This window comes from Dermacentor andersoni, chromosome 2, assembly GCF_023375885.2.
Source record: "Dermacentor andersoni chromosome 2, qqDerAnde1_hic_scaffold, whole genome shotgun sequence".
Taxonomy (NCBI): Eukaryota; Metazoa; Arthropoda; class Arachnida; order Ixodida; family Ixodidae; genus Dermacentor; species Dermacentor andersoni.
This window is the reverse complement of record NC_092815.1, coordinates 169,045,304-169,067,778: the sequence shown is the minus strand read 5'-3', so window position 1 is coordinate 169,067,778 and position 22,475 is coordinate 169,045,304. Positions and strand designations below refer to the sequence as shown.

Below are 22,475 nucleotides of genomic sequence, written 5' to 3'. Positions count from 1 at the left end.
TCACTCTCACCTACGCAAGCAATGCGTCTTAAGAATTCATAATGGTAACAGCCCGAAAAAACGACGACGGAGTGAAAGAAGTTTCTAAGAGGAAAATAAATGGTGACATTGAAGGAACAATGTTAGAGTCAATATGGTGGCCATAGCGTGTCCCGTGTAATGGCCTAAGCTTTATTTCAGGGCAACGGAAACATTAATTGTGCGTAGGCTTGTACCGTATGCTCCGAAAAATAAACCTGTCGTGCGCTAATGCGTCGGTGTTTTCAATTCTTTTATTGTTTCTAGCCCCTGCTTACAAGCTTCCCGAGAATGGATACACGGTGGAAGCCACATTTGGTAACAGTTCCAGTGAAGCAGCTGAGGAAGCCGTCCTTGTGGGTTACATTTTGCGCATTGCTGCAAGTGAACTCATGCAGGATGACGCTCAAGACAGTGAGGTGAGGAAGGATGCTGCATAAATGGACGACAGGGAGCCTTCATGTAGCGCAACACGTCAGTTAATTGTTAAAGAGCGTTTTGTACAATGTGAGGCGCGTTCGACTGCTAGTTTATTTCGGTTAACTTTACTGCATCAGAGTGAAGACTAAAAATGCGCTACAGCAGGATTCAGAAATTAAGGAGCTGTTGACGGCACTTTCTACCGTAACATCTGCGGTTAAATAACACACATCGCGAAAGTAAGGAAACTAATAAATGAGGTAACAGTAACAAACAGAGGGATAATTTTTAAGTTGTATGGAGTTTTTAAAAATGGCCAGTAGCAAATAACACAGTTGAAGTTATTCAGCTGGATTACTCATAGAGGCAGACAATATATGCAGGAGAAATCTCAACAAATATTCAAAGAGTTAACAAATCTCTCCTGATTATATTTTCCACGAATTATTTACGGCATGTATTGCACTTCACAAATTGTAGCTGGTAAAATTGCAAAGCCTATCAACTTGCAAAGAATTTCCCGAATGACGCAAGTTTGGAGATATGCACCATAAAACTTACCGTAAGAACGCACTGCTGTTCACTTGCCTTTTAGAGCGCGGCTCATGGGCCCCCGTTCCGGCACTGACTGTCGGCGTTCGTGGGCGTCGTAGCTCTTAACCGAGCACAGCGAAAGATTAAAGCGACCGCGGAACGCAGTGTGAGATGAAAGAAGAGAGCGCGAGGAGGATTGAGGAGTAGGCTACAGTGAAAGCATGAGACATAAAGTGGAGGAGCACGGAAGGGCGACGGTTTGCGCATGCAGTAAGTTGCCGGCAGCGATGGCATTCGCAGCCGCGCGGGCGTTCTCATATCCGCTTCCGAGGTGCAGCCAGGGTGGCGTGAGGTGGGGTGGGCTACGCTCGTCCGCGACGTCAGCTGCTGAGGTTAGTCTGAGGTACCAGAGCGTGTGCCGGGAATCACTGCTCCGGTAACGGGTGATAACTAGCGGCTACGAGTAAGCTCCATGTGATGCTCCCTGGTGTGTTGTCGCCGCTGACACTGGTGGCATGATTTCCCCGCGACGAAGGGCCGCTCTCGCCGTTGTTGAAACGAAAACGTGAGAAGAAAAGTTTAGTGCAGCGCAAGGCGGGCTGTGCGGCGACGATGGATGCGCTATGGTGCCAGAGCAGCGCACGTCTTCTGTATCAAAAGAAAGCGCTGCGTGAGTGAAAGTCTGTCTGCGCCGGCTGCTGTGAATCGTATTCACGCGTCACCTACGCGCGGCCTCTCGCGATCTCCCGGTTAGCGAGGCAGTCGCGCCACACTTCAATCCGTTAGCAATGTGCCACACGAGGCAGACTGTCCACGCCAGTTACGCTGTTGACAGCGTTCTCTTCCTAATATAACCCCGGTAACTATATGATTATAATACAATATAATGGCACGCGAAAGTAAAAGAAAACATATAGAGCTGTACTCAAATTTCGCATTAGGGAGTATTGTAATCGTCAGTGCATTGTTACAGTGCAGCTTCTAGGCACCCGTGCCTTTGTTGAGCGCCGCCATTACTCGGCATCGAACCCCATAACCTAGCGAATGAGCACATCGATAGCTAAAAGCAAACGCGAAGCACAGCAGGCGATAAAAGAAGAGAGCGCGAGGAGGAAAGTGGAGGAGGAGAAGATGGGAATTGGGGCCTGGGTATGCGCTGAGTTGCGTGCCGTCACGGCATCCGAAGCTGCGTGGGCGACTTCCTCTGCGCTTCCGAGGGGGGTGCCAGGATTGCGTGAGTTGAGGAGTGCTACGCCCGTTGGCGGCGTGTGCTGCTGAGGTCGGTCCACGCTACCAGCGTATGTTTCGGAGATGAATGGTTCTGCGATGCAGCCGCACGAAACCTGGCTCTGTTTTTGGTTTGTCGCCCGAGACAGATTTTGCGCGCCAGATACATTAATCACAGCGTTCTCTTCTTATGTAAACCGTGTACATATATAATCATAATATAAAATATTGACATGCGAATAAAAACACATTTCTGATTAGGGAGTATCATAATCGACGGTGAACTAAAGAAAACGCTCTTTACCGTATTTAAGCAAAAAAGCAACCTGAACGCTCATGTATTTCATTCCACAATTTGAGAAATAATACCTGGAAACTGGTATTATCCTGGAAATCTAATTCAAGTGGATACGTCTTGCAAGGTCACCGCCTACTATTCGTGAATTGCAATATGTCAATGCAATTGCAATTGCAATTGTAATTAATTAAGAAGATAATTAGTCAATGTTTGTTAGTTAGCTGGTTATGGGCTTCTATTTCTCGCGCTAGTAACGTCCACGTCTTCGAATAATGCTGCTGGAGGACAATAACTATGCGATCTGCCACAGGCAATTTTCAAAAAATTGCATAAGACTTAAAAATGATAACCCTGTATAGAAATAAAGGCAAAAACATACTGCAATGCGGCAGTGCTATGTAATATGAAGTCGCAATTTATATGGGCAACGTATATATGCAAACTAGAGAAGGCAAAAGGGAAACAAATTGTCGTAATTTTAATAGACAGTTAACATTTTCAATACAATAAAATAGTTCAATAACGCGCAGGGGTAACAAATTTGAAGTTCGACAATGGTGAGTGTGTTGATTGAAATAATTGTGGTAAGCGAAGGAGAACGTGAAATTTCGTTCGAGTTTACTCGTTAGCTTGGCACACTGCGCCTTGGAGCCAGTTACGAAGCAGTCATTATCGATATGCTCATGTGATGGAGAGGCAATTGGAACCTATTGGACGTGGAATTGCATGGATATAATAAGTGACTCATTACAATTCCCAATAGCATATTGCAATACAAACAAGTCAAACTTACATTCGAAAGCTACGGCTGTTTCGCTGGATCATGCCATCCTCACAGAATATGGATTTATGGGGTTTAGCGTACTTTTAAGACATGTGTCAACAGTAGCAAGATAAGTTCGCCGAAAGCTGAGACTTTGTGAAACTCCAGCAAATATGTCGTTGGAGGTTAGACGTGGCAATATATGAAACGCACGTGTCCTGGTATTCGCAGTAATTAACCATGTACGTAGAACCTTGATTGGAGAAATTTTTTTCTAGACGGTACTCCGTCTACCCACTGTAAAAAAGAAAAAAAAACATGTGGCTGTTCCCAGTAAAGAAATTTTAAATTGATGTAGCCGAGCCGTTTGACTTGGCGTCACATCTTTAAACATGAAATGTTGTGTTCGAGATATAAACTATCACTATGAAAATAGCTGTGTCTTACCAGTACTCACCTACGGGGCAGAAACCTGGAGGCTTACGAAAAGGGTTCTACTCAAATTGAGGACGACGCAACGAGCTATGGAAAGAAGAATGATAGGTGTAACGTTAAGGGGTAAGAAAAGAGCAGATTGGGTGAGGGAACAAACGCGAGTTAATGATATCTTAGTTGAAATCAAGAAAAAGAAATGGACATGGGCAGGACACGTAATGAGGAGGGAAGATAACCGATGGTCATTAAGAGTTACGGAATGGATTCCAAGGGAAGGAAAGCGTAGCAGAGGGTGGCAGAAAGTTAGGTGGGCGGATGAAATTAAGAAGTTTGCAGGGACAACATGGCCACAATTAGCACATGACCGGGGTAGTTGGAGAAGTATGGCAGAGGCCTTTGTCCTGCAGTGGGCATAACCAGGCTGATGATGATGATGATGATGGAAATATAGATGCTTCAACTGTAGCGCCGCGCCCTTATATACATCGGCGGACTTATGTACGTCAATGCATCAATGCTTCATACAGCAGAATGAAGGCAGCCTAACATATCGGCGGGCACTTGCTTGGACTTGATTGATTTCAAGTCGCTTTGCTGCGTGCACACGTTGTGTTCGCTCTATCCCGCTTTCCTCTTTCTGTTCCTCCTTTCCCTTCCCCCAGTGTAGGGTAGCAAACAGGACGCTCGTCTGGTTGACCTCCCTGCCTTTCCTCTCTTTGCTAACTCTCTCTCTCTCTTTTTGAACAAAATGTCAAGTTTTTTTGTTTTTGCTTGAGACGCATATGATAACTCCGCCATGCTTTACAGACGATCGCGCCTCGCTGAAGTTTGTCTGCACAGCGACGTGTTAACGCGTGCTACGCCTTTAGCTTCTGCGTTGAAACAAGCAGATTAGCTTTCGATACTTGCCGTTATAATAATCAGTTCATCGCATATAAACTAATTGTTTCTATCAAATATACGTATAAAGCTTTGAAAACAGTCCTGTATCACCTTAGTGCGTAGTTTTTGATAAAATGAAGCGTACAATATTGCCTCTTCTTGCAACTTAAAAATAGTTATGCTAATTTTGTATTTTTTTCTTGTTTTCAGACCGACGAGTACTCGTTTCGCAGCTTCTGGGAAAAGCTAGGAAAGGCAGTTAAAAAAGCTGCCGAAAAAGTCGTTGTCTTCCTCTACGACCTCGGAAAGGAAGCAAAGGCGTCCGTAAAAGAAGTCGTAAGGGCAGCTGCAGATGCGGCACTAGAGACAGCAAAAGAAAAAGCTAGCGAGAAAGCCGTTATCATTGTGACAAAGATATTGGACGAGATCGTGGCCAACACAGAGTCATCGGACTACAAGAGCAACGCCGACTTTGTCAAGCATTTCAGCAAGATTCTTGATCAAGTGGGAAAGTGGTTCGTGGAGGAAGGTTCACAGATTCTTCGACAGTAATCAAAGCGCCAGACACGCTCATTGTGGTGAAAGAGGTGACATGTTCGCGAGGAGTTCGTGATATGTGCGGTTGCCCGTCTATTGTCTTCTTGTAAAGCATTTTTGTTATCAGAAAGAAACTGCGAACAGTGTTAGAAAAGTAAGAATTGGCTTGCTTCATATTGGTTCTCGTAATGTGCGTATATTTGATTTGACGCGTCATATTTTCGCATTGTAGTGACGGCTAAGGACACAGTAGAGAAAACTGTGAATGACGAAACCAACTCTTTGTAGCGAGCAAACCTGTGCTCACAAAAGCAAGTGACGCTCAAAGCTCAACCACAGCAGGGAGCAAAGTCGGCGATCATAGAAATCCGATCAGTGGGGGAAGCGCTTCGACTGTAATACAGGACTCGTTTAATCTACCAGCGTAATCGCTGGTACCCGCGTGTCTTGGAGAAAGCAATACACAATTCGCATTGCGCATACAATCTCATTACGCAAGGTTCGGTGACAAGAGACAAAGAATAGAAGCATCGATAAAACTCGAGAAACTTCCGATATGTGCATGCGCCTCGCACGCCGAGCGCGAACGCTTAACATTTAGAAGCCGGTGAAAAGCGGTCACCGTAGAAATATGAGCAAGCACACGTGTCAGTACTTTTATTTCGCAGAAAAAGATAGCGTGGATGGCTGGTAAAAACCGGAGAAAATCTTAACTCGGAATTACAAACATGAAGCACTTCCGTCATGTCCGATCACTGTTGTTTATCCTGTCCTAGGTAACTGAAGTCATTTTTCTGATGAGCCTAGCAGAATAATTAGCAACAACATTATATTTAGTTGTTAAGCTTGAAATTATTCTTGGACCTTCAAAGGGGTAAATGCAGAGTATGCATGCGACCTATTAGCTTTTCTTCAATGGCCAACGCTAGCGTAACGAAGGCTGAGTCGTCGGTGGAAGTGCGACGGAAGCCCCAGATTGACAAAGAGAGTTACCCTAACCGAAATATTTGACAAGCTTATTTTCATCATCATCATCAGCAGCAGCCTAGTTTCATGTCTACTGCAGGACAAAGGCCTCTTCTTGCAACCTTCAATTACCCCTGGCTTGCGCTAGATGGTTCCAGTTTACAGCTGCAAATTTCCTAATTTCATCACGGTCCCCCCTCCCCTAGTTTTCTACCACCCTCGACTGCGCTTTCCTTTCCTTGGCAACCATTCTGTAACTCTAATGCTGCACCGGTTATCCATCCTAATCTGCGCACTACATGGCCTTTCCAGCTGGGTTTTTCCCCTCTTAAAGTGCATTAGAATATTGGCTATCCGCGATTGCTCTCTGCTCTACACCGCTCTCTTCCTGTCTCTGAAGGTTACGCCTAAGATTTTCCGTTCCATCACTTTTTGTGCTGTCCTTAACTTGTTCTCGAGCTTCTTTGTTAGCCTCCAAGTTTCTGCCCTATGTGTTAGCACCTGTAGGATGCAATCATTGTGTACGTCTCTTTTCAACGGCAGAGGTAAGCTTCCGGTCAGGATGTGACAATGCCTGCTGTATGAACTCCAAGCCATTCTTATACTTCTGTAAATTTCCTTCTCATGATCAGGATCCCCTGTGAGTAATTGACCTAGATAAACGTACTCTTGTACAGACTCTGGAGGCTGAATGGGATCCTGAATTATTGTTCTCTTGCCATGCTGCCTAACATTATATTTATCTTAATCATATTAATCTTCTACCCCATTCTTGTACTCTCTCGGTTAAGCTCCTCAGTCATTTGTTGTAATTGGTCCCAAGAGTTGCTGACCAAGGCAATGTCATCTGCAAACCGACGGGTGCTGATATATGCGCCGTTAATCCTCACTCCCAAGCCTTTCCAGTGTAATGACTTGAATACTTCTAAGCATGCAATGAATAACATTGCAGAGATTGTGTATCCTTGCCTTACCCCTTTCTTAATAGGTAACTTTCTACTGTTCTTGTAGAGAACCAAGGCAGCTGTGGAATCTTTGTAGATATTTGGCAAGGTATTCATGTATGCCTCATGTGCTCCTTGATTACGCAATACCTGTATGACTGCTGGTATCTCCACTGAATCAAATGCATTTTCATAATCTTTAAAAATCATATAGCGAGTTTGATTGTACTCCAAGGATTCTTCCATTACCTGATTGATGACATGGATGCAATGCAAGCTTTCTTTATTCACAAGCGATTGATTCCTTCGGCTCCCCCCCTTCTTGTGAAGCTTATGTCATGAAGTTTGAGTATCAGGGGAGAGTGATCGTCTCGCATGGCACAATCATCGCCCGAGACAGCGTCCTATTTCTTACGCGGTGTGCCATAACAAGACATCATACACAAGCTTAAAAAAATGTTTAAGTGCTACTTATTTCAATCTTCCCCACCACCCAGTAACCTCTGCGGCCGAATTCTCATGATGAAATTGGGTTTGGACTCCAAGACTCTTGCAATCTATGATTAAATGACGGTTAAGCTCAGTACTTCTTATTCGTACGGTTTGAATATCATTCGGTTCGTACATGTTGAAAGTACTAACGACAACTTGCGTGCCACCACGAAAGCTACTATGAGTTTTTTCGTAGATATTGAGCCCACAATAGGCATTCTCAGGAGCCGAAAACATTGGCGTGTTCCTCAATATACGCAACATTTAAATTGCAGAGACTTCGTTTATGATAACACATATAGCAAATTATTCTTAGCTATTTATAAAAAACTGGCTCGTCGTCATAAACAGCGTGATTTGGTATAGCTTCAAAGCGAAGTGCAAATACTGCCGAGCACACATTAATCGTTTAGGCGTCGTAGAGACCTAGACATAAGCCACCGCTATCTGGTAAGGGGGACAACTACGAAAAGTGCACATAGAAGGAGGCACACCAATAAAAAAAATATTAGACGGCAGCTTTCCTTTACGAAGTAAAAGCTGCGCACAAAGCCAATCTCGCTCAGTGAGAATCCGGAAACCGACTGATTTCACCGTATCTTTATAGTGTGTCCGTGCCACTCTGTCGCCAAGCCAGAGAGCAGTCGGCAGCCGTGCGTCAAGTTCAAGCTAGCCACCGAAACTTGACAGTCTACAATTATCCTTATCGCGCACTCCTGGATCCCCACGCCGCACGCTGTCGGCGATAAGGGCACGTGGGCGGCGCACGCATGCATCCGCGTTTGGAGAGGGACTGTTGCAAACGCGCAGCAATAATGCAGCGACTGCTCAGTATTGTCCCTGCTTTGTTCCCAGGTCACACAATACCGCATTGACGACAGGATGGTGGCATTTTTTTTTTTGCGCACTTTTCGACATGTTCCGCTGAGAGGTGCATATTAGCATTGCGGGTACTGTAGCTACATTGAGCGCCCACAAGTTGGACGGATAATATTTCTGCGCAGTAACAACATTTGCAGCTGTAAATGTTTAAACGTAAAAGCTTCGGACACCAGTGAGGCTCACTCACTCAGAACAATTATTGTGAACAACAATTAGGAGCGCCCTACACCTGCTCACAAAGAAACCGCGTCATCTTAAGAAGAATTTTCCTGTATTCCTAGAAATCACTCAGAGAGCACTAGCGCTGCAGGAAACCTATTGGACTTCGCTGACAAGTGCAAATATGCATACAGCTTGGGCTTCTTTCTCTCAAAACACGAATTAGAGCCCTGCAAACCACACGCAAAAGAATGCACTTGCGTCATTTTTTTATACATTGCGGGCTCTAAAGGTACGGATCATAACATAAGCACGTCTCAGATGGGCTGAAGAAAACAATTTCATTGAGTTTCTCCTAAGCACGTTCTGCAGTTCCTCGAAAAACGCATTTCCTCTGAAATGAATGTTTAAAAGTTTCGTATAATTGAAAAGAACTAATAACCTAAGCAACTGTAATTTAGAAGAAATAGTCGGATTACGATAAGACAGCCGGGAACAATATACTCTTGGTCTCGTTCGTCTAAGACGTTAAGCCCTATTTTGACAGTTTGGTTCTAGTTACGTGAAACACCCGCTATGTGTCGCGCGCTCATCTCAATAAAAAATCTGAGCATACCTAATCACCTCTTATGAGTTGTGAATGCGAAATAATTAATATCCATATGAACGCCGCTGAGCCGTGGTTCGAGTTTCGCGCTGCGAGTAATGTGCCACACCGGTGCGTGCTGCCCGAGCCAGCAAGCAGCAGCAGCCTGCGGTGCCAACGCCGCCCGCCACTGACGCGGCGATGCCCACCAGGCGACGCGTCTCAGCGTTGCCCTCTCCTCACAGAACACCTGGAGCGCTTGCGCCGCACCAGGTGTTCCTTTTTCCCGCTCTGACAACGCCTCCTAGATAGCACAGGTCCTACACACTTCGATCCATGACGTGATGCTACCTTCCCCAACTACCATAGAATCTAATAGGGAAGTTCCCGAGTAAACCGCGTTGATTTTGACGTCACCGCTTGCGTTCATCATCATCATCATCATCACAATACTAATCATCGTCATCATAATTACGCCCACTGCAGGGCAAAGGCCTCTCCCATACTTCTCCAACTACCCCGGTCATGTACTAATTGTGGCCATGTTGTCCCTGCAAACTTCTTAATCTCATGCGCCCACCTAACTTTCTACCGCTCCCTGCTACGCTTCCCTTCCCTTGGAATCCAGTGTGTAACCCTTAATGACCATCGGGGATCTTCCCTCCTCATTACATGTCCTGTCCATGCCCATTTCTTTTTCTTGATTTCAACTAAGATGTCATTAACTCGCGTTTGTTCCCTCACCCAATCTGCTCTCTTCTTATCCCGCCTTAATGTTACACTCATCATTCTTTTTTTCCATAGCTCGTTGCGTCGTCCTAAATTTAAGTAGAACCCTTTTTGTAAGCCTCCAGGTTTTTGCAGCGTACGTGAGTACTCCGCTTGCGTTACTCCCGGTTTGACAGCTAAAATTTCGGACCAAGTGGCATGACGTTAGAAAACAAAGTTCACAGGCCTGCTATCTAGGAGTCATTGGCTCTAGCCCTTTGAGGAGCGCTCATGCCGAAAGCGAGAGAAAGCGTGCTGTGGAGTCGCGGCGATGCCCTCTCCGCTCACGCTATGGAGTTTCCTTTCGCCCGCCCTGCTCCTTCGAGGCGCAGTTCGTGACGTGGCGTCGCAGCCAGTGCCAATGCGAGTTTAGGTGCCATTTCGCTGCTACAGTTGACAGACACCAGCTTTTTTGCCCAATGGGTTATTTAGCGCTTTGCCTTCAATAATGACATTTATTGGTACCAGACAACCCCAGCATCTACTCAGGAAAGCTGAAAGCTGCTTCTGAAGGGCCACCTATATTGAAAAATGCACAGATTTAATATATCATGTAAATGTACGCAGCCGTGTACTGCTGTTAACCTGGATGTTCTTTTTCTTCCAAGAAGGACGGACACGCACACAGTGTTTTTTGCATGGTCTCTATGTGTTCCTTTCTAAAGGCGTGCTAGAATGCTGTTTGCGCATTTTTAGCAGTGCACGTTGCCTTTTATAACGCAACTAAGCTACCGTTGTTTTCGCGAAGAATGGGTAATGGTGCATTATATCCCACTCCAGAACGCTTATCGCCATTCTGTGAACGTGAAGATACACAAATACTAATAAAAGACAACGATTGTAGGGCCAGTATTTGTGGCTATTACCATTGTTTGCTCGCTTTCACCTTGATGAAGCTTATCGTGTTCCAACCTGCGAGAATGTCAGAAAGGCGCGACATCCGGTGGGGCGCAGTACAAAAGTAAGTGGGCAGTTCTAATCTTAGTTCTGCGGTAGCCACACCTCACCACAACCTTGCTTTACACCAACTGGTAAGTTCACTTTGCTGCCTCTTGTGAAGTATCCTCCGCGCCTGGATCGCTACCATCGCTCTAGTGCTTAATAAACGCGGAAAGGGCCCACTGCTTCCCGAGTTCGGCCGGCGTTATATTGGACTTGATTTATTCTGCCTAATACATCAGAGGTCATTGAGTGTGCTCTCCTTGGTATCAATATTAGAAGTTATTGTTAAAGCGAAAACCTTAAGTGGCTCGTTGCAATGGCTCAAACCTGAAAAAAGCGACGTCTAGTCGAGTGATTGAAAACTTACCATCATCAAGTTGAGTGGTTTAAAAAAAGTTGAGCAGTGATACAAAACAATCATCAGCAGGGATGGCTTATACCTGAAAAAATGGGATGGCTTATACCTGGCTTATACCTGAAACCCCCGTACGCAAGCAAAGTTGCAATGGCCGAATGTAAAAGAAGAATCGAAAAAAAGAAACAACGAAAGAAGGAACGAAGGAAAGAACAAAGAAAGAGAGAACAAAGAAAGAAATAATTCAATGAAAAAGACAGAAAGAAAAAAGACTGACATAACCTTGAGATAGTGCACTACATACTGACATGTGTCGTTAAGGAAAGCGATCTACAGTGCAATACGTTTACTTCACACTGCTGCTCGTTATGGTTTGCAAGAAGTCTGACATCTCCGATCGGATAACTTAATGCTTTACCACGTGTGCAGCAGGCTTTCGCCTTCACGTGTTACAGGAAAGTAACATGCTGCCGATTTATTTTTTTAAACCTAAACCGGTGCAAAATTCTACCAAGGCGCTTAATGGCTACTCTTTGAAATAAACTTGAGGAGGCCCCATATTCTAACGAGTATGAGAACCTCGTGCAAGGGATGTCCTAGCACTGAGCTCTAAGCGTTCAGGTATACCATTGACGCTGCTGTCCTCAAATCCATGTCGCAACTTGAAGCTCAATAAAATCGCCATGGTTCATTCACAGCGATGTAATTATAGCCGCTGTTCTTTAGTTCTTTAAATATACTATGCCGTCGACTGTGCGCAATACATGACCTGCGAAATTGTCATTATTTCATGGTAAATCTTTAGCTTCCATATTGGCTTTGTACGCCAATAAGCTAAGAGCTTTCAGTAAAATAGTACCATTTTTAACATGTATATTAGTTCTCAATGTGGGAAGGTGGAATCCCTCGTCATAACACTTACTAAAATTATAAGTAGGGCATTTTTGGTATGCTCGCACATACTTGGTTCCACTAGGAACATCTAGGTGTCTCTATATATCTTGTAAACGGTTCTATATTTCTATTTTCAGTTCGTAATCCCCTGATCTTTCCACATCATGAAGCATGTGTTTGCCGTATTTTGCATCTTGAGCTCACTTTTATGCTCAGGTGAGTCATGTTCTTATAAATTTTATGTGCGCAGCAATACAGAGATAGCGTACTCACTAGTTGCCCTTGCTGATGTTTAAGTGCCGCAGGGTAATTTCACTAGCTAGGAAAGTAACATTTCGTAAATGTCCTGAGCGAATTAAAAGTTCATCTTACTAAATGTGTTACATCTAGTAAATAAGAGCGCATTGACCCTTTTCTCGACGCTAGACGGGCCTTACGCAACAAATTAACGATGTATTGCTCCACCATATACATATTGCATAATGAAACGTCGTTACTCGACTATTAGATTCGCTTGAGTTCAAGGCATAGTCTGCACAATTGTACAGGAATATATTACAAGGGGAATAGCTTATTAATAATATCTCATACTGCAAAGAGGACATACTAAGCTGGCCAATATAGGTAAGCTTTGAGAAGCTATGAGCATTGCAAAAATTGAAAATGAATGATTTATTTTGCTGCTGATAGAAGTGGGAGTAATCTAGAGAAGAAAAAGCTGCCTCGGGAATAGGGAAATGGAAGGGCGACAAAACTGGAGGTCACACAATATGGCAACGCAAAACATGCATAAAAGTAATGTTGAAACTCGTGATGTCACCTTCACGACATTTAATATTCGAGTCACATAATCCCAACTTATGGACAGGAAGGTCTGACACTTCCTCATACAGGCGAAGTGGCTACCTCGCCTTAAGCCTACTCTCGTTTGACCATACTACAAGTCCCTCGCAGACAATATCCTGCCTTGTGATGGTATCCGAAAACAGAACATATGGCAGCAGTAGAATGCACAAGTCCATATATGGACTTATGCATGGACTTGTGCATATATAGACTTGTGCATTCGTCAAATTAAGGCGCGCCCGCTCTAATATTGTCGTCCACTCGGGATCATATGACGTCAAAACGGCTTCAAGTGCTCTCACCAGCCTTGTGCTGGTGCTCCATGTTTACTGATTAAGCCACTGCCACCGCACTGGTATTGGCACAGCCCCGGCTTCAGCACTGCTTCAGTACACATGTTGGTATTTTCGCAACTCGTGGATCATGCCCATTATTGGGAGCGAGGACTTACAGAGTCGTCATCTGTTGGAAGCGCCTCCCTTGCGTAGTATGAGAGATCACGCGGCGCGCTTCTCGGAGGTTTCGCTTGCGGCGTCGATAATAACACCACGTGCCAGCCCTCCTGGACATTCCTGTAAGTACTCGCAAAACGAATGAAGTTTTTTATTGTCGAAGTAATAAGCTTGGGGAAACAGAAAGCGGAGAATCGTTTACAGACACTATCTCTTTACCGAATACGTACAGTGAACACCACTGCGCGCGGTCGCAGCGATGGAGTCTCCCGAACCGGCATCTTGCGTGAAAGGTTGGCAAACGGCTGAGAGCAAACCATGTGAAATATGTTCTTATAGTGGGCTGTCTGTATAACTAAATGGAATATAACAGAATGAGGCCTCAATGCAGCGATCGCACGTGTTGGTGGTGACCGACTGCGTGCCTGCATCTATGTGGGCGCGCAATGTTTCCCTTTCGCTGCGTGCGCGTTTTCGCATCGTGCCGTGAGCTTAGGCAGCAGCATATGACCATTTGACAGCACACAAGCAACCATCGCTGCGTGGAAAGTGTCAGAGTTGCTGAAAAATAATTTCGTTATAACTACGGACTGCAACACCTACCAGGGCGACTTGGGATGTCCCGTCACGATGACTGAATCTTTTTTTTTTCTAAGGTACTGTACGTTTAAATACAATTATTTTTCGAGTTGACTAACACTGTATGTTCATCGGTCTTCTCAGCGAGCAATTTCCCGCCGCTTCGTTTATTTAATCTAGTACATTTCATTGTTTGGTGCTAGTATCATGCTCTTTTTACGTGCTTTTTATTGTTCCCTTTAAATTACTGTGAACTTGCCAGTATCTAGCATCAACAAGTTCATAAATCAAACCATCATGACATTGGCCGGGCAGTGTGCGCGCGAGCGTCTCAGTGCGTGCTTTGTGCTACTCACCGAACATCGCAGCCCCGGCGCCGTATTAGAAATCTTCCTCCTGTCTGTACTTGCTGCACACTCGAGTTGTAGGCGGCGGCTGTCCGCCGGTTCTAAGTGTTGCGAGCCAAAGTTTGCGCAGCTTCTTTGGCTGACACCGGGCTCCTTTGCATAAGTCTGGTATTGCGGCACCGAGCAGTAGCCTGCCATGCTGCATGCCTCCTAAAGCATCCACTACCTATTATAGTGCTTTCAAATGTTGTCAAGCAGACGCCCAATGCGGGAAAGCCTAACCACTTAATCAGAACCGCAGCGCAGGTGGGACTTTAAACTTTTGTTTTCAGGTTGCTTCGGCGCTTCCGAAGCAGGCGATGCGGCCGCTGTGTCCTCGTGATCCTTCACGCCACGTCACGGCGATGGTGGCGCCAGCTTTTCTAGTGGTGGAGCTCGCACGCAATACCTAATGCTCGGGTGGATGAAGCTAATGCTGGATTGTTGTACTGAATAGTGTAATATTCCCTCACCTCCCCCATTGTCCTCCTCATCCTTTCCTATTCCATGATGTGGCATTCTCGCTACTCTCATTTGTATCCGTCGCAGTATATAGGTGTCTACATTCTGAGTTTTCCTTCCTCTTAGACACATTTAAACAATACGGTTCGAACATGATAATCAAGAACGCACTGTTTCGTGAGATTTTCAGAAAGTGATTTCAAAGCATGATTACTGGCCTGCGTCCCGAGAAATTTAAGAGGCATCTGGAATGACGCATTTTGTTTTGGGACTACTCTATTTAATTGAGCAGCGCCGTTATGTATCACCTTTTTTTCATTTGCAAGATTTGCCGTTTCTGCATGTTTTGTCTTATTCTGTTTTTTAGCTTCGACATACAACCTCCAATTGAGTGACTACTCAGTGGAGACTCTAATTGGAAGCAAGTCCAAAGAAGCAGGCAAAGAAGCCATACTGGTCGGGGAGATTCTTCGTCATGCGGCTCGTGAACTTGCGCAGAATAAGGCACACTACAGCGAGGTGAGAACGAACACTTAATTGTAAAATTTCGTTTACGTTGGCGTAATGCTATTGGAAACTTAAAATATACGAACCTAAAGACTCTTCAAAGCATTACTTTTCCGCGCCAGAAGAGATCGGCGGAAACGCCATTAATAGTGGACGTGGACATGTCTCCCATTGTGTGTGGTTGAGAATGCTCGCAGGTTTGAATTTTCTTGTGCTGATCGCCCACCAATTACCATGTGTGCCTCGGGAAAGTCATCAACCTATTTACGACGCGCTTGGCACTCTGATGACCCCGAAAGGCGCCGAGGACGTAAAGAGTCGTCCTACAAACAAGCCGATCACGCTTTGTGTTAAAACAAACTTCTTTGCCGCGCAGGCGGCACCCGCGCAGCTGGTAGCGGCAACAATAATTCCTCGGTAAATCATCCGCTTGTGGTCGTATTCCTTGTGTCAACAACCGCGTCGCTGCATTCAAAGCAGCTTCGCCTGGCAGCTCTTGCTGCAGCGGAGACGAAGAGCACCGATGAATGCGGTGCCGGTATCGAATAGTGCAGCTTCTGCTGGTAATATGCGGAAGGGTGGGCGGGCTCATAGCATAATGCATGTGTAGCAGAAAATGCGCTGGCGGCAGCAAAGGGCGGCCTGAACAGCTATGTTCAGTAACCCGTCTGCTCAAGAGGATGCATAGATGCCAGTACGAAGGAACACCACATGCAGGTAATAAGGTAAAAGACATGGGCGAGAAAGAAAATGATTTTTTTCGGCCTTCGGGGAGAGGGGCGTATGGTGTGCCTCGTCCGAGATGACAAAAAGCGGAGGTGAGCAGTTCCAGGGGAGGAAAGGAGTGATTGGCAAAGAGAGAAAGAGAGACAGCAAGGAGGCGAGCCTTGGCGAAAGGTACGCGGTGACGAGATGAAAGACATGGGCCCTGGCGAATTGGTGGCATCAACGAATCTAACCCGACAAAAGAAGGATGATACAGTGGTCTACCTCGCCATTGTAGCCCAAGAAGGAAGGCCTTTTTTGCGGGCGGGGTATACCATAACGAACGGGTTAAAAGACATGCCCCTGAAGGGCATTATGTAGAGGACATTCTGATAGGTTAGTCGTTTATGGCTAGTTATTTGCATAAGGCCTGTTTGTTGTGCTTGTAAATGAACAGTGTGTGTCGCGCTTGCTTTGTTTAGATTAAGACTAGCATTACACTTCTGCCCGGCAGAGACTTTGACTAGACAAGGGGTGTCGAGATGCTTAAAGGGCATGTATATTTAGGGGTTTCAAAGATGCCTTCCAGTGAGGTCATCTCACTATCAAGCTTTGCAGCATTCAAATCCAGGCAATCTTTCAAGGTACGTTCGCTCTTAGCGAGGGCTCAGTGGCAAACACGCAGGGGCATCATAAATGACATTTTTTTATTTTTCCTTTCAGACGGATGCAGATGAATACTTCTTCAGAAGCCTATGGGGCGAGATCGTGGCAGCAATAAAGAATGCTGCGCGAGTTATCTGGGACTTCCTCAAGGAACTTGCTAACAATGTCAAAGAGGCCATCAAGGAAGTTGCTCTTGCTGTCGTGGAGAATGCAGGAGACGTGCTGAGAAAAAAGGCTACAGAGAAGGCTCTTGAGATTGTAGCCAAAATGTTCCAGAATAGTGCGGCCACTTACTCCACAGAGAAGTACCATAATAAAGCGCATACCGTTAAGGAGATCTGCGCGCGCATGGACCTTGTGGGCCGGCGCCTTATTGAGGAGGGAAAGAAGATTCTTGCACAATGACATGAGTATATAAGTGTAATGTACCGAACATCAGCGACTCATGACTGACAAATTCTACCATACCTACCCGCATCAGAGGCGGAAAAGTTGTTGCTTCATTTCTACTGGCAAATAAATTTGTCACGCCTGAATACCTACGTCTTGTAAAGAAATGTTTGCAGCGAAGGTGACGCTTGCTTGTGTATTTGCTGTCCGGATACATGATACCTTTTACAAAGGGAAACCGCTTTCTACCATTCGGAAGTGTATTCATTGCAGGAATAGTTTTGAAAGCATTGAATTACACAGGCGCTATTCTATCGGAGTGTATGGAAACGGTCAGAAAAGGAGCTGACATGCAATGGGAGACAATAAAAGTGGGCTTCTTAAGCAAAGCGAACTCGTCCTACGAATACTTGCAGTAGAACGTCTCATACCTTAGATATAGCATAGACGGTGTAACATTCAAAATACAGGCCATCTTCTGGGAATTTTTTATGTATAGAAAGAATGGCTAATATATACATGCGGCGGCTTGGATATCGTTTCTGTTTTTGTTATTGGAGGTTTACATTGCAATCCCACGTGTGAACGTCAACGACAGCCACCTACTTAGTTATATCTTCATATAATTAAAGGTGTTTTTGGTGCACCTAAAACATTATGCACATAAGAGTGGACTTGTATAACATAAAAAGAGGATTACTACTGCGGCTACGGCAACAAATGGAGCCTTGTGTTTTGGTAAGTCTCTACAGCCTCTGTAATTTTTGGAGTTTTTTTCCCTGGCACAGGAGAAATATGTGGCTCCCACACACTGTAGGCATTGGCTTATGATAATTTATACTGGTGCTTGCGAAGCACAGTTCGTTGTTAGTAGCCATTTGCTTACTGAGTAAAGAACACACAACCAATTCGGGCTCATCTTTATCGGAAATGACATATTCCAAAATAAAAAAAGTCACAGTTTCGCACAAAAGTCAAAGCACTGACTGCGACAGCAAATTAGCAGTTAGCTATACGAGGTAAGTATTGTAGATTATGGACTGTGTAAACTTGTAAGCGTTCGCTTGCTTACTAAATTAACAAGCACTCTTTGACGCGCGCACAAGTAAACATGAACACATCTCGTTCAATGACTGCAGAAACTCACTGTCAGAATGCCGGAGTGAGGAATCGAGGCAGCAGCAGCGAGCGAATTGACCTTCGTGCATCTCTCGCTTCAGCAGGAATGAAACGTCGAAAGCAGAGCGTCTACGAAGCTACCGCACAACGAGCACTCTGCAAACATCGCGGCTCGCGTTGAAGATGCGGCGCCTGCACGGCCGCGTCGTAAGCAGCAACCGCTGGAGAAGAACGCCCCCCCCCCCCTACCTCGCCTCATGACTCGCGCCCCGCGAACGCCCCGTTACTCGCGCGAGACAGAAGACGGCACGCTTCCGCTCCGCATTGCTCGCTCGTGCACGCGAGCTTGAGACGCGTACGCTCGCTCACCCTCGCACACTTTCACCGGCACATACAGCATACAGCGCCCTGCGACTCTTTTATCGCCCTTGGAATTTATACGAAACCTCACGGCGACGGCGACGCCAGAAATATTCATATAATTGCTACCACAATAAAATTTGAGCACTCAATTATGCGCATTCAGTGCATGGCGACGAAGGAATCCCGACAACGGATAGACGATGATATGGCGATAACGACAAGGACAGCATTACTACGACGAATTAGCGATGACATGACGCCACCGACGCAATGAAGACAATGACATGATGACGATAAAATGACGATTACGGTATGACAACTGGTCGGCATCGGCGGCCTGATGACTAAAACAGGACAACGCTGTGATGACGGCAGATCGAAGACAGCGCAGAGAGGACGATTACACTATAACGAAGAGATTATTACATTGACATGAAGGTGATCAAACGACAGCGAATGAGGGACATCGACAACGAAATGTCTCGACGGCGTGTTGGTGGTGAGCTCTTCATTGTCATTGCGTTGTCGTCATACCTTCGTCGTCATGCCATTTTGGCCGTTCGATTGTCGCCATTGCGTCGTAGTAATTTGAGTGTGGCTAACCCACTGTCGTTACGCCTGTCAATGGTTATTGCAATATAATAGTTATTTTGTAAGTCCCATTCTATTAAAACGTGCATTTTAGGTGAACCCTCCCAGCCTTTACCGACCGAGGCTGTTGCTACTGGCTTGATGAAAATAGCTCACGCATAGAACAGCCCTAACATAAGAAATGTGCTGAAATGCAGCCGAATCTTACCCCTACGGAGGTGCCAGTGGTTTTCATGGTGTTTGGCGGATTTGCACAGTGTAAAATAAGGTAGTACCTAAATATTAAAGTGCAACAACTACGTGCCTTCAAGCGTTAAATACCTTTTTATAACAAACCTGTCTATTTCACCCATCGCGAGGTTTGGCGCGTCTGCTGAGTGAGCTTTCTGCCGGGTAAAGTAAGCTGGCACTGGATACAGTGCAATTGTAAAGCGGCTTCACCATGTAGAAGGGGAGATGCAAAGTAGGCCAGTCCCCTGAACAGTACAATCTGTGGTCGCGCGATGAGCGTTTATTGCTTATTTAACCGGCAGTCATGTAATGAATGTGCTATATTAGTGTGAAGTTCGTCAAGGAACGAAGCGATGCACGGAAACACTGCTTCGTATAAACTTTAATACGATCATGGTATTTGCAGGTATTTTCCTCTTTGTTTAGCACAGAGCAGTCCCTAGAAATTATAGCACACGTTGTTGGTGCAATTACGATATGCTATATGGACCGTTTTTCTATAGGTACCAGAATACGTTAAATATGACGCTGCGATTGTGCTGCTCGGTGACAACAAGGAATAAGCGACTTAGTTTTAAACATTTGAAAGGCAGCGTAGCAGCAGGCGACTCAATAAATGTTTCGATGTCTGAAAAAAAGATGTCTGATGGCGCACTCTTCTATGGCGTTTGCCTCGTTCTCCCAGCCCTGGTGATATACTAGCGCTAGAACAGCGGACGTTCAGCAGGCTGCCCGCCTTTGATAGCGAAAAGAAAACGCGAGGTAGATAAAAACAAACAATGAAGTGTGGCAACAACGTATCGTGGTGGAGTGGCGTGCGAGCTCCCCCTGCATGCCTCGTCTCCTATCGCCGATATGACAGGACGCAGTGAGAAGGAAGAGTAAATATATCTCGACGGAGAGGAGTGCTGTTACTTCCCTTGAAGAAGTGGCTTCGGTGCGTGTCTGCCGCCCAGTGGTGTTCTATATACAGTGGTGCCTTTAGAGCACATTCTGGCGCAAAACACTCGTAAACAGAAGTGAAAAGCGGTTTGCGTCTGCTACTTGAGGTGTGTTGCGTTAACCAGTTTCTTTAACTTGCTTTTGAAGGTAATTGGACAACGGCGTTTAAGAGTTGAGGACGTGCGCTAAGAAGATAGGAAAGAACGCCTTTTACACTGTAATTTATTTCCAACACCCATTCTTGCAGCGCATACGCAGTTTTAATCTTCTTGAGACAACGGGAGTTGCAAATTGTGAATTACAATTGCGAACATGGCATCAATGTATCTGCTGAAATATAATCGACGACGCCCACATAGGTAAGGCTCCCCCAATTTATTAAGAAAATGGACGCTACCAAAATTACGTTGCAGAGTATGCAGATTATAGCGCTGCTATGGCCGCCCAATACTTATTGTAGCGTTATTATTTCGCGGTAGAATATTCTTGTGATGCGGAATAACCACATTTTCTTTTTTTGTTGTTTTTGGCAATGGGAGTAATTAGCACAACGGAATTCACTTGTCAGGCTACATTGCGCAGCCATGTAGCCTGACCCATAATTTGCAACTAACCCATAACCTGCCACTAATCTTAAAGCAGCACAAACATGATGCCTTGTTCAATTCCCCGACGAAGCCATCAAGCGTACCACCGACCTCGTATCAGACATAAAGACAATGAAAAAAAAGGAGGGATAAACAATTCCTTGAAATGCTTCGGATTAGGCTAGGAATGTCCACTTACAACGCTAATACATGAGCAAGTTTCGCCACGCATGGCGCTTAACATTAAACACATTTCCACAAATTATAAACTTGCTGTAATAAATATTTATCTCAGGTCATTGGTGAGCATAGCTGAAAACAAGTGTAGAACACTTTTGAATATCACATGAAGCTGCCTTTATTTTTTTCCGAAAGACGCAGCGAGTCTCCACGTATTTAACTTCGCACAGGAGTCAGTAGAGTTTACTTAATTTTCCCTGAATTCGATTCGGCGTCATTTGTCGTTTGAACAGGGCGACCAGCTAAATTCTGCACCACTGGATAAACACCCTCATAACATCGCTCGTACGCATAATACCGGCTGTTTCAGCGAACACTTTCAATATGTATAAAAGTTTGCTTGTAGCAGATAGCACAATCCCAGTTCCAGTTATTAAGAAAAGGTATGGATTGAAGCACAAAAGTAAATGGAGCGCCGACGCATTTCTCCGCAAAGTTCGGTAATTGACATCTCCAAACTGGTGTCATCCCCAGAATTCAGTCCAAGTGGATCCACCTTGGGATCCCTACAGCTAAAATTTATGAATTTCAATAAGGGCCATATGGTAATCAGCTAAAAACTTAATTAGTTAATTCTTGTTAACTAATCGACTATGCATTTCAATGTTTATCGCAAATAATTACCGCCTCTTCGAGTAGAAGAGCTCATAAACTGGGATTGTGCTATCTGCTACAAGAAAACTTTTAAATATATTGAAAGTGTTTTCTTAAACACCTCTTATATGCGAAGCCTCACGGCAACCCTCATGCTGTCAACAACGGCAAACATTCCATTGCGGTGCGCATATAATTGCTATCGGAGTAGAAGAATGTTTTATGAAATAGTTTTAACGCGGCTTATGGAGTCAAGCGCTACAATTTCGCGACACATAGCTCTTAGAACGGTCCCCTATTCTATTAAATAAAACTTGAAGGACACTTAAGCTCCGCCTCCATGAGCGGAACGCGACATCATTCAAAGATCTTTGGCTGCTTCTCACGCTTCCTGGCAACTGCAGCGTATGTAACCGTGATGTTCAACGGGAAGCGCTGGCGGCAAACGCTATGCACGAAGGCGAGCTTTCCAATAAAAACGCAGCCTCTTGCGTGGGCTGATTCCGGAGGTTGCGCACAGCAGCGCCCCCCCCCCCCCCCCAGAAAAATAAAATTACATCATTTTCAGATTTGTGTTCTTTCGCGCTCCTAATATTTCAGTCTGAGAATATTTAACATGAAAGGCACGCGCTGCCTGTGTTATCTTTCAAGACATTTGTTTGTGGGCTGTCATTCTCAAAATTCCGAGGAATTACTTTGTCAAGAATGTTAGA

The 22,475-nt window shown here is 45.1% G+C and overlaps 1 protein-coding gene across 3 annotated transcripts in view; it reads left to right on the top strand.

Annotated features, from left to right (window-relative positions):
- The window catches only part of LOC126540481 (uncharacterized), an 87,691-nt gene that overhangs the window by 2,652 nt on the left and 62,564 nt on the right, over positions 1 to 22,475 (top strand). For 2 of the 3 annotated variants that reach the window (XM_055076053.2, XM_050187299.3), the window contains exons 3-6: positions 286 to 437; positions 4,788 to 10,942; positions 12,240 to 12,318; positions 15,195 to 15,346. In XM_055076053.2, coding sequence (XP_054932028.2) covers positions 12,267 to 12,318; positions 15,195 to 15,346 — 204 coding nt within the window. In that variant the 5' untranslated portion in view covers positions 286 to 437; positions 4,788 to 10,942; positions 12,240 to 12,266. Of the gene's footprint in view, positions 1 to 285; positions 438 to 4,787; positions 10,943 to 12,239; positions 12,319 to 15,194; positions 15,347 to 16,762; positions 17,842 to 22,475 lie in introns of those variants that run through there. The other variant, XM_055076052.2, reaches the window with a different exon arrangement.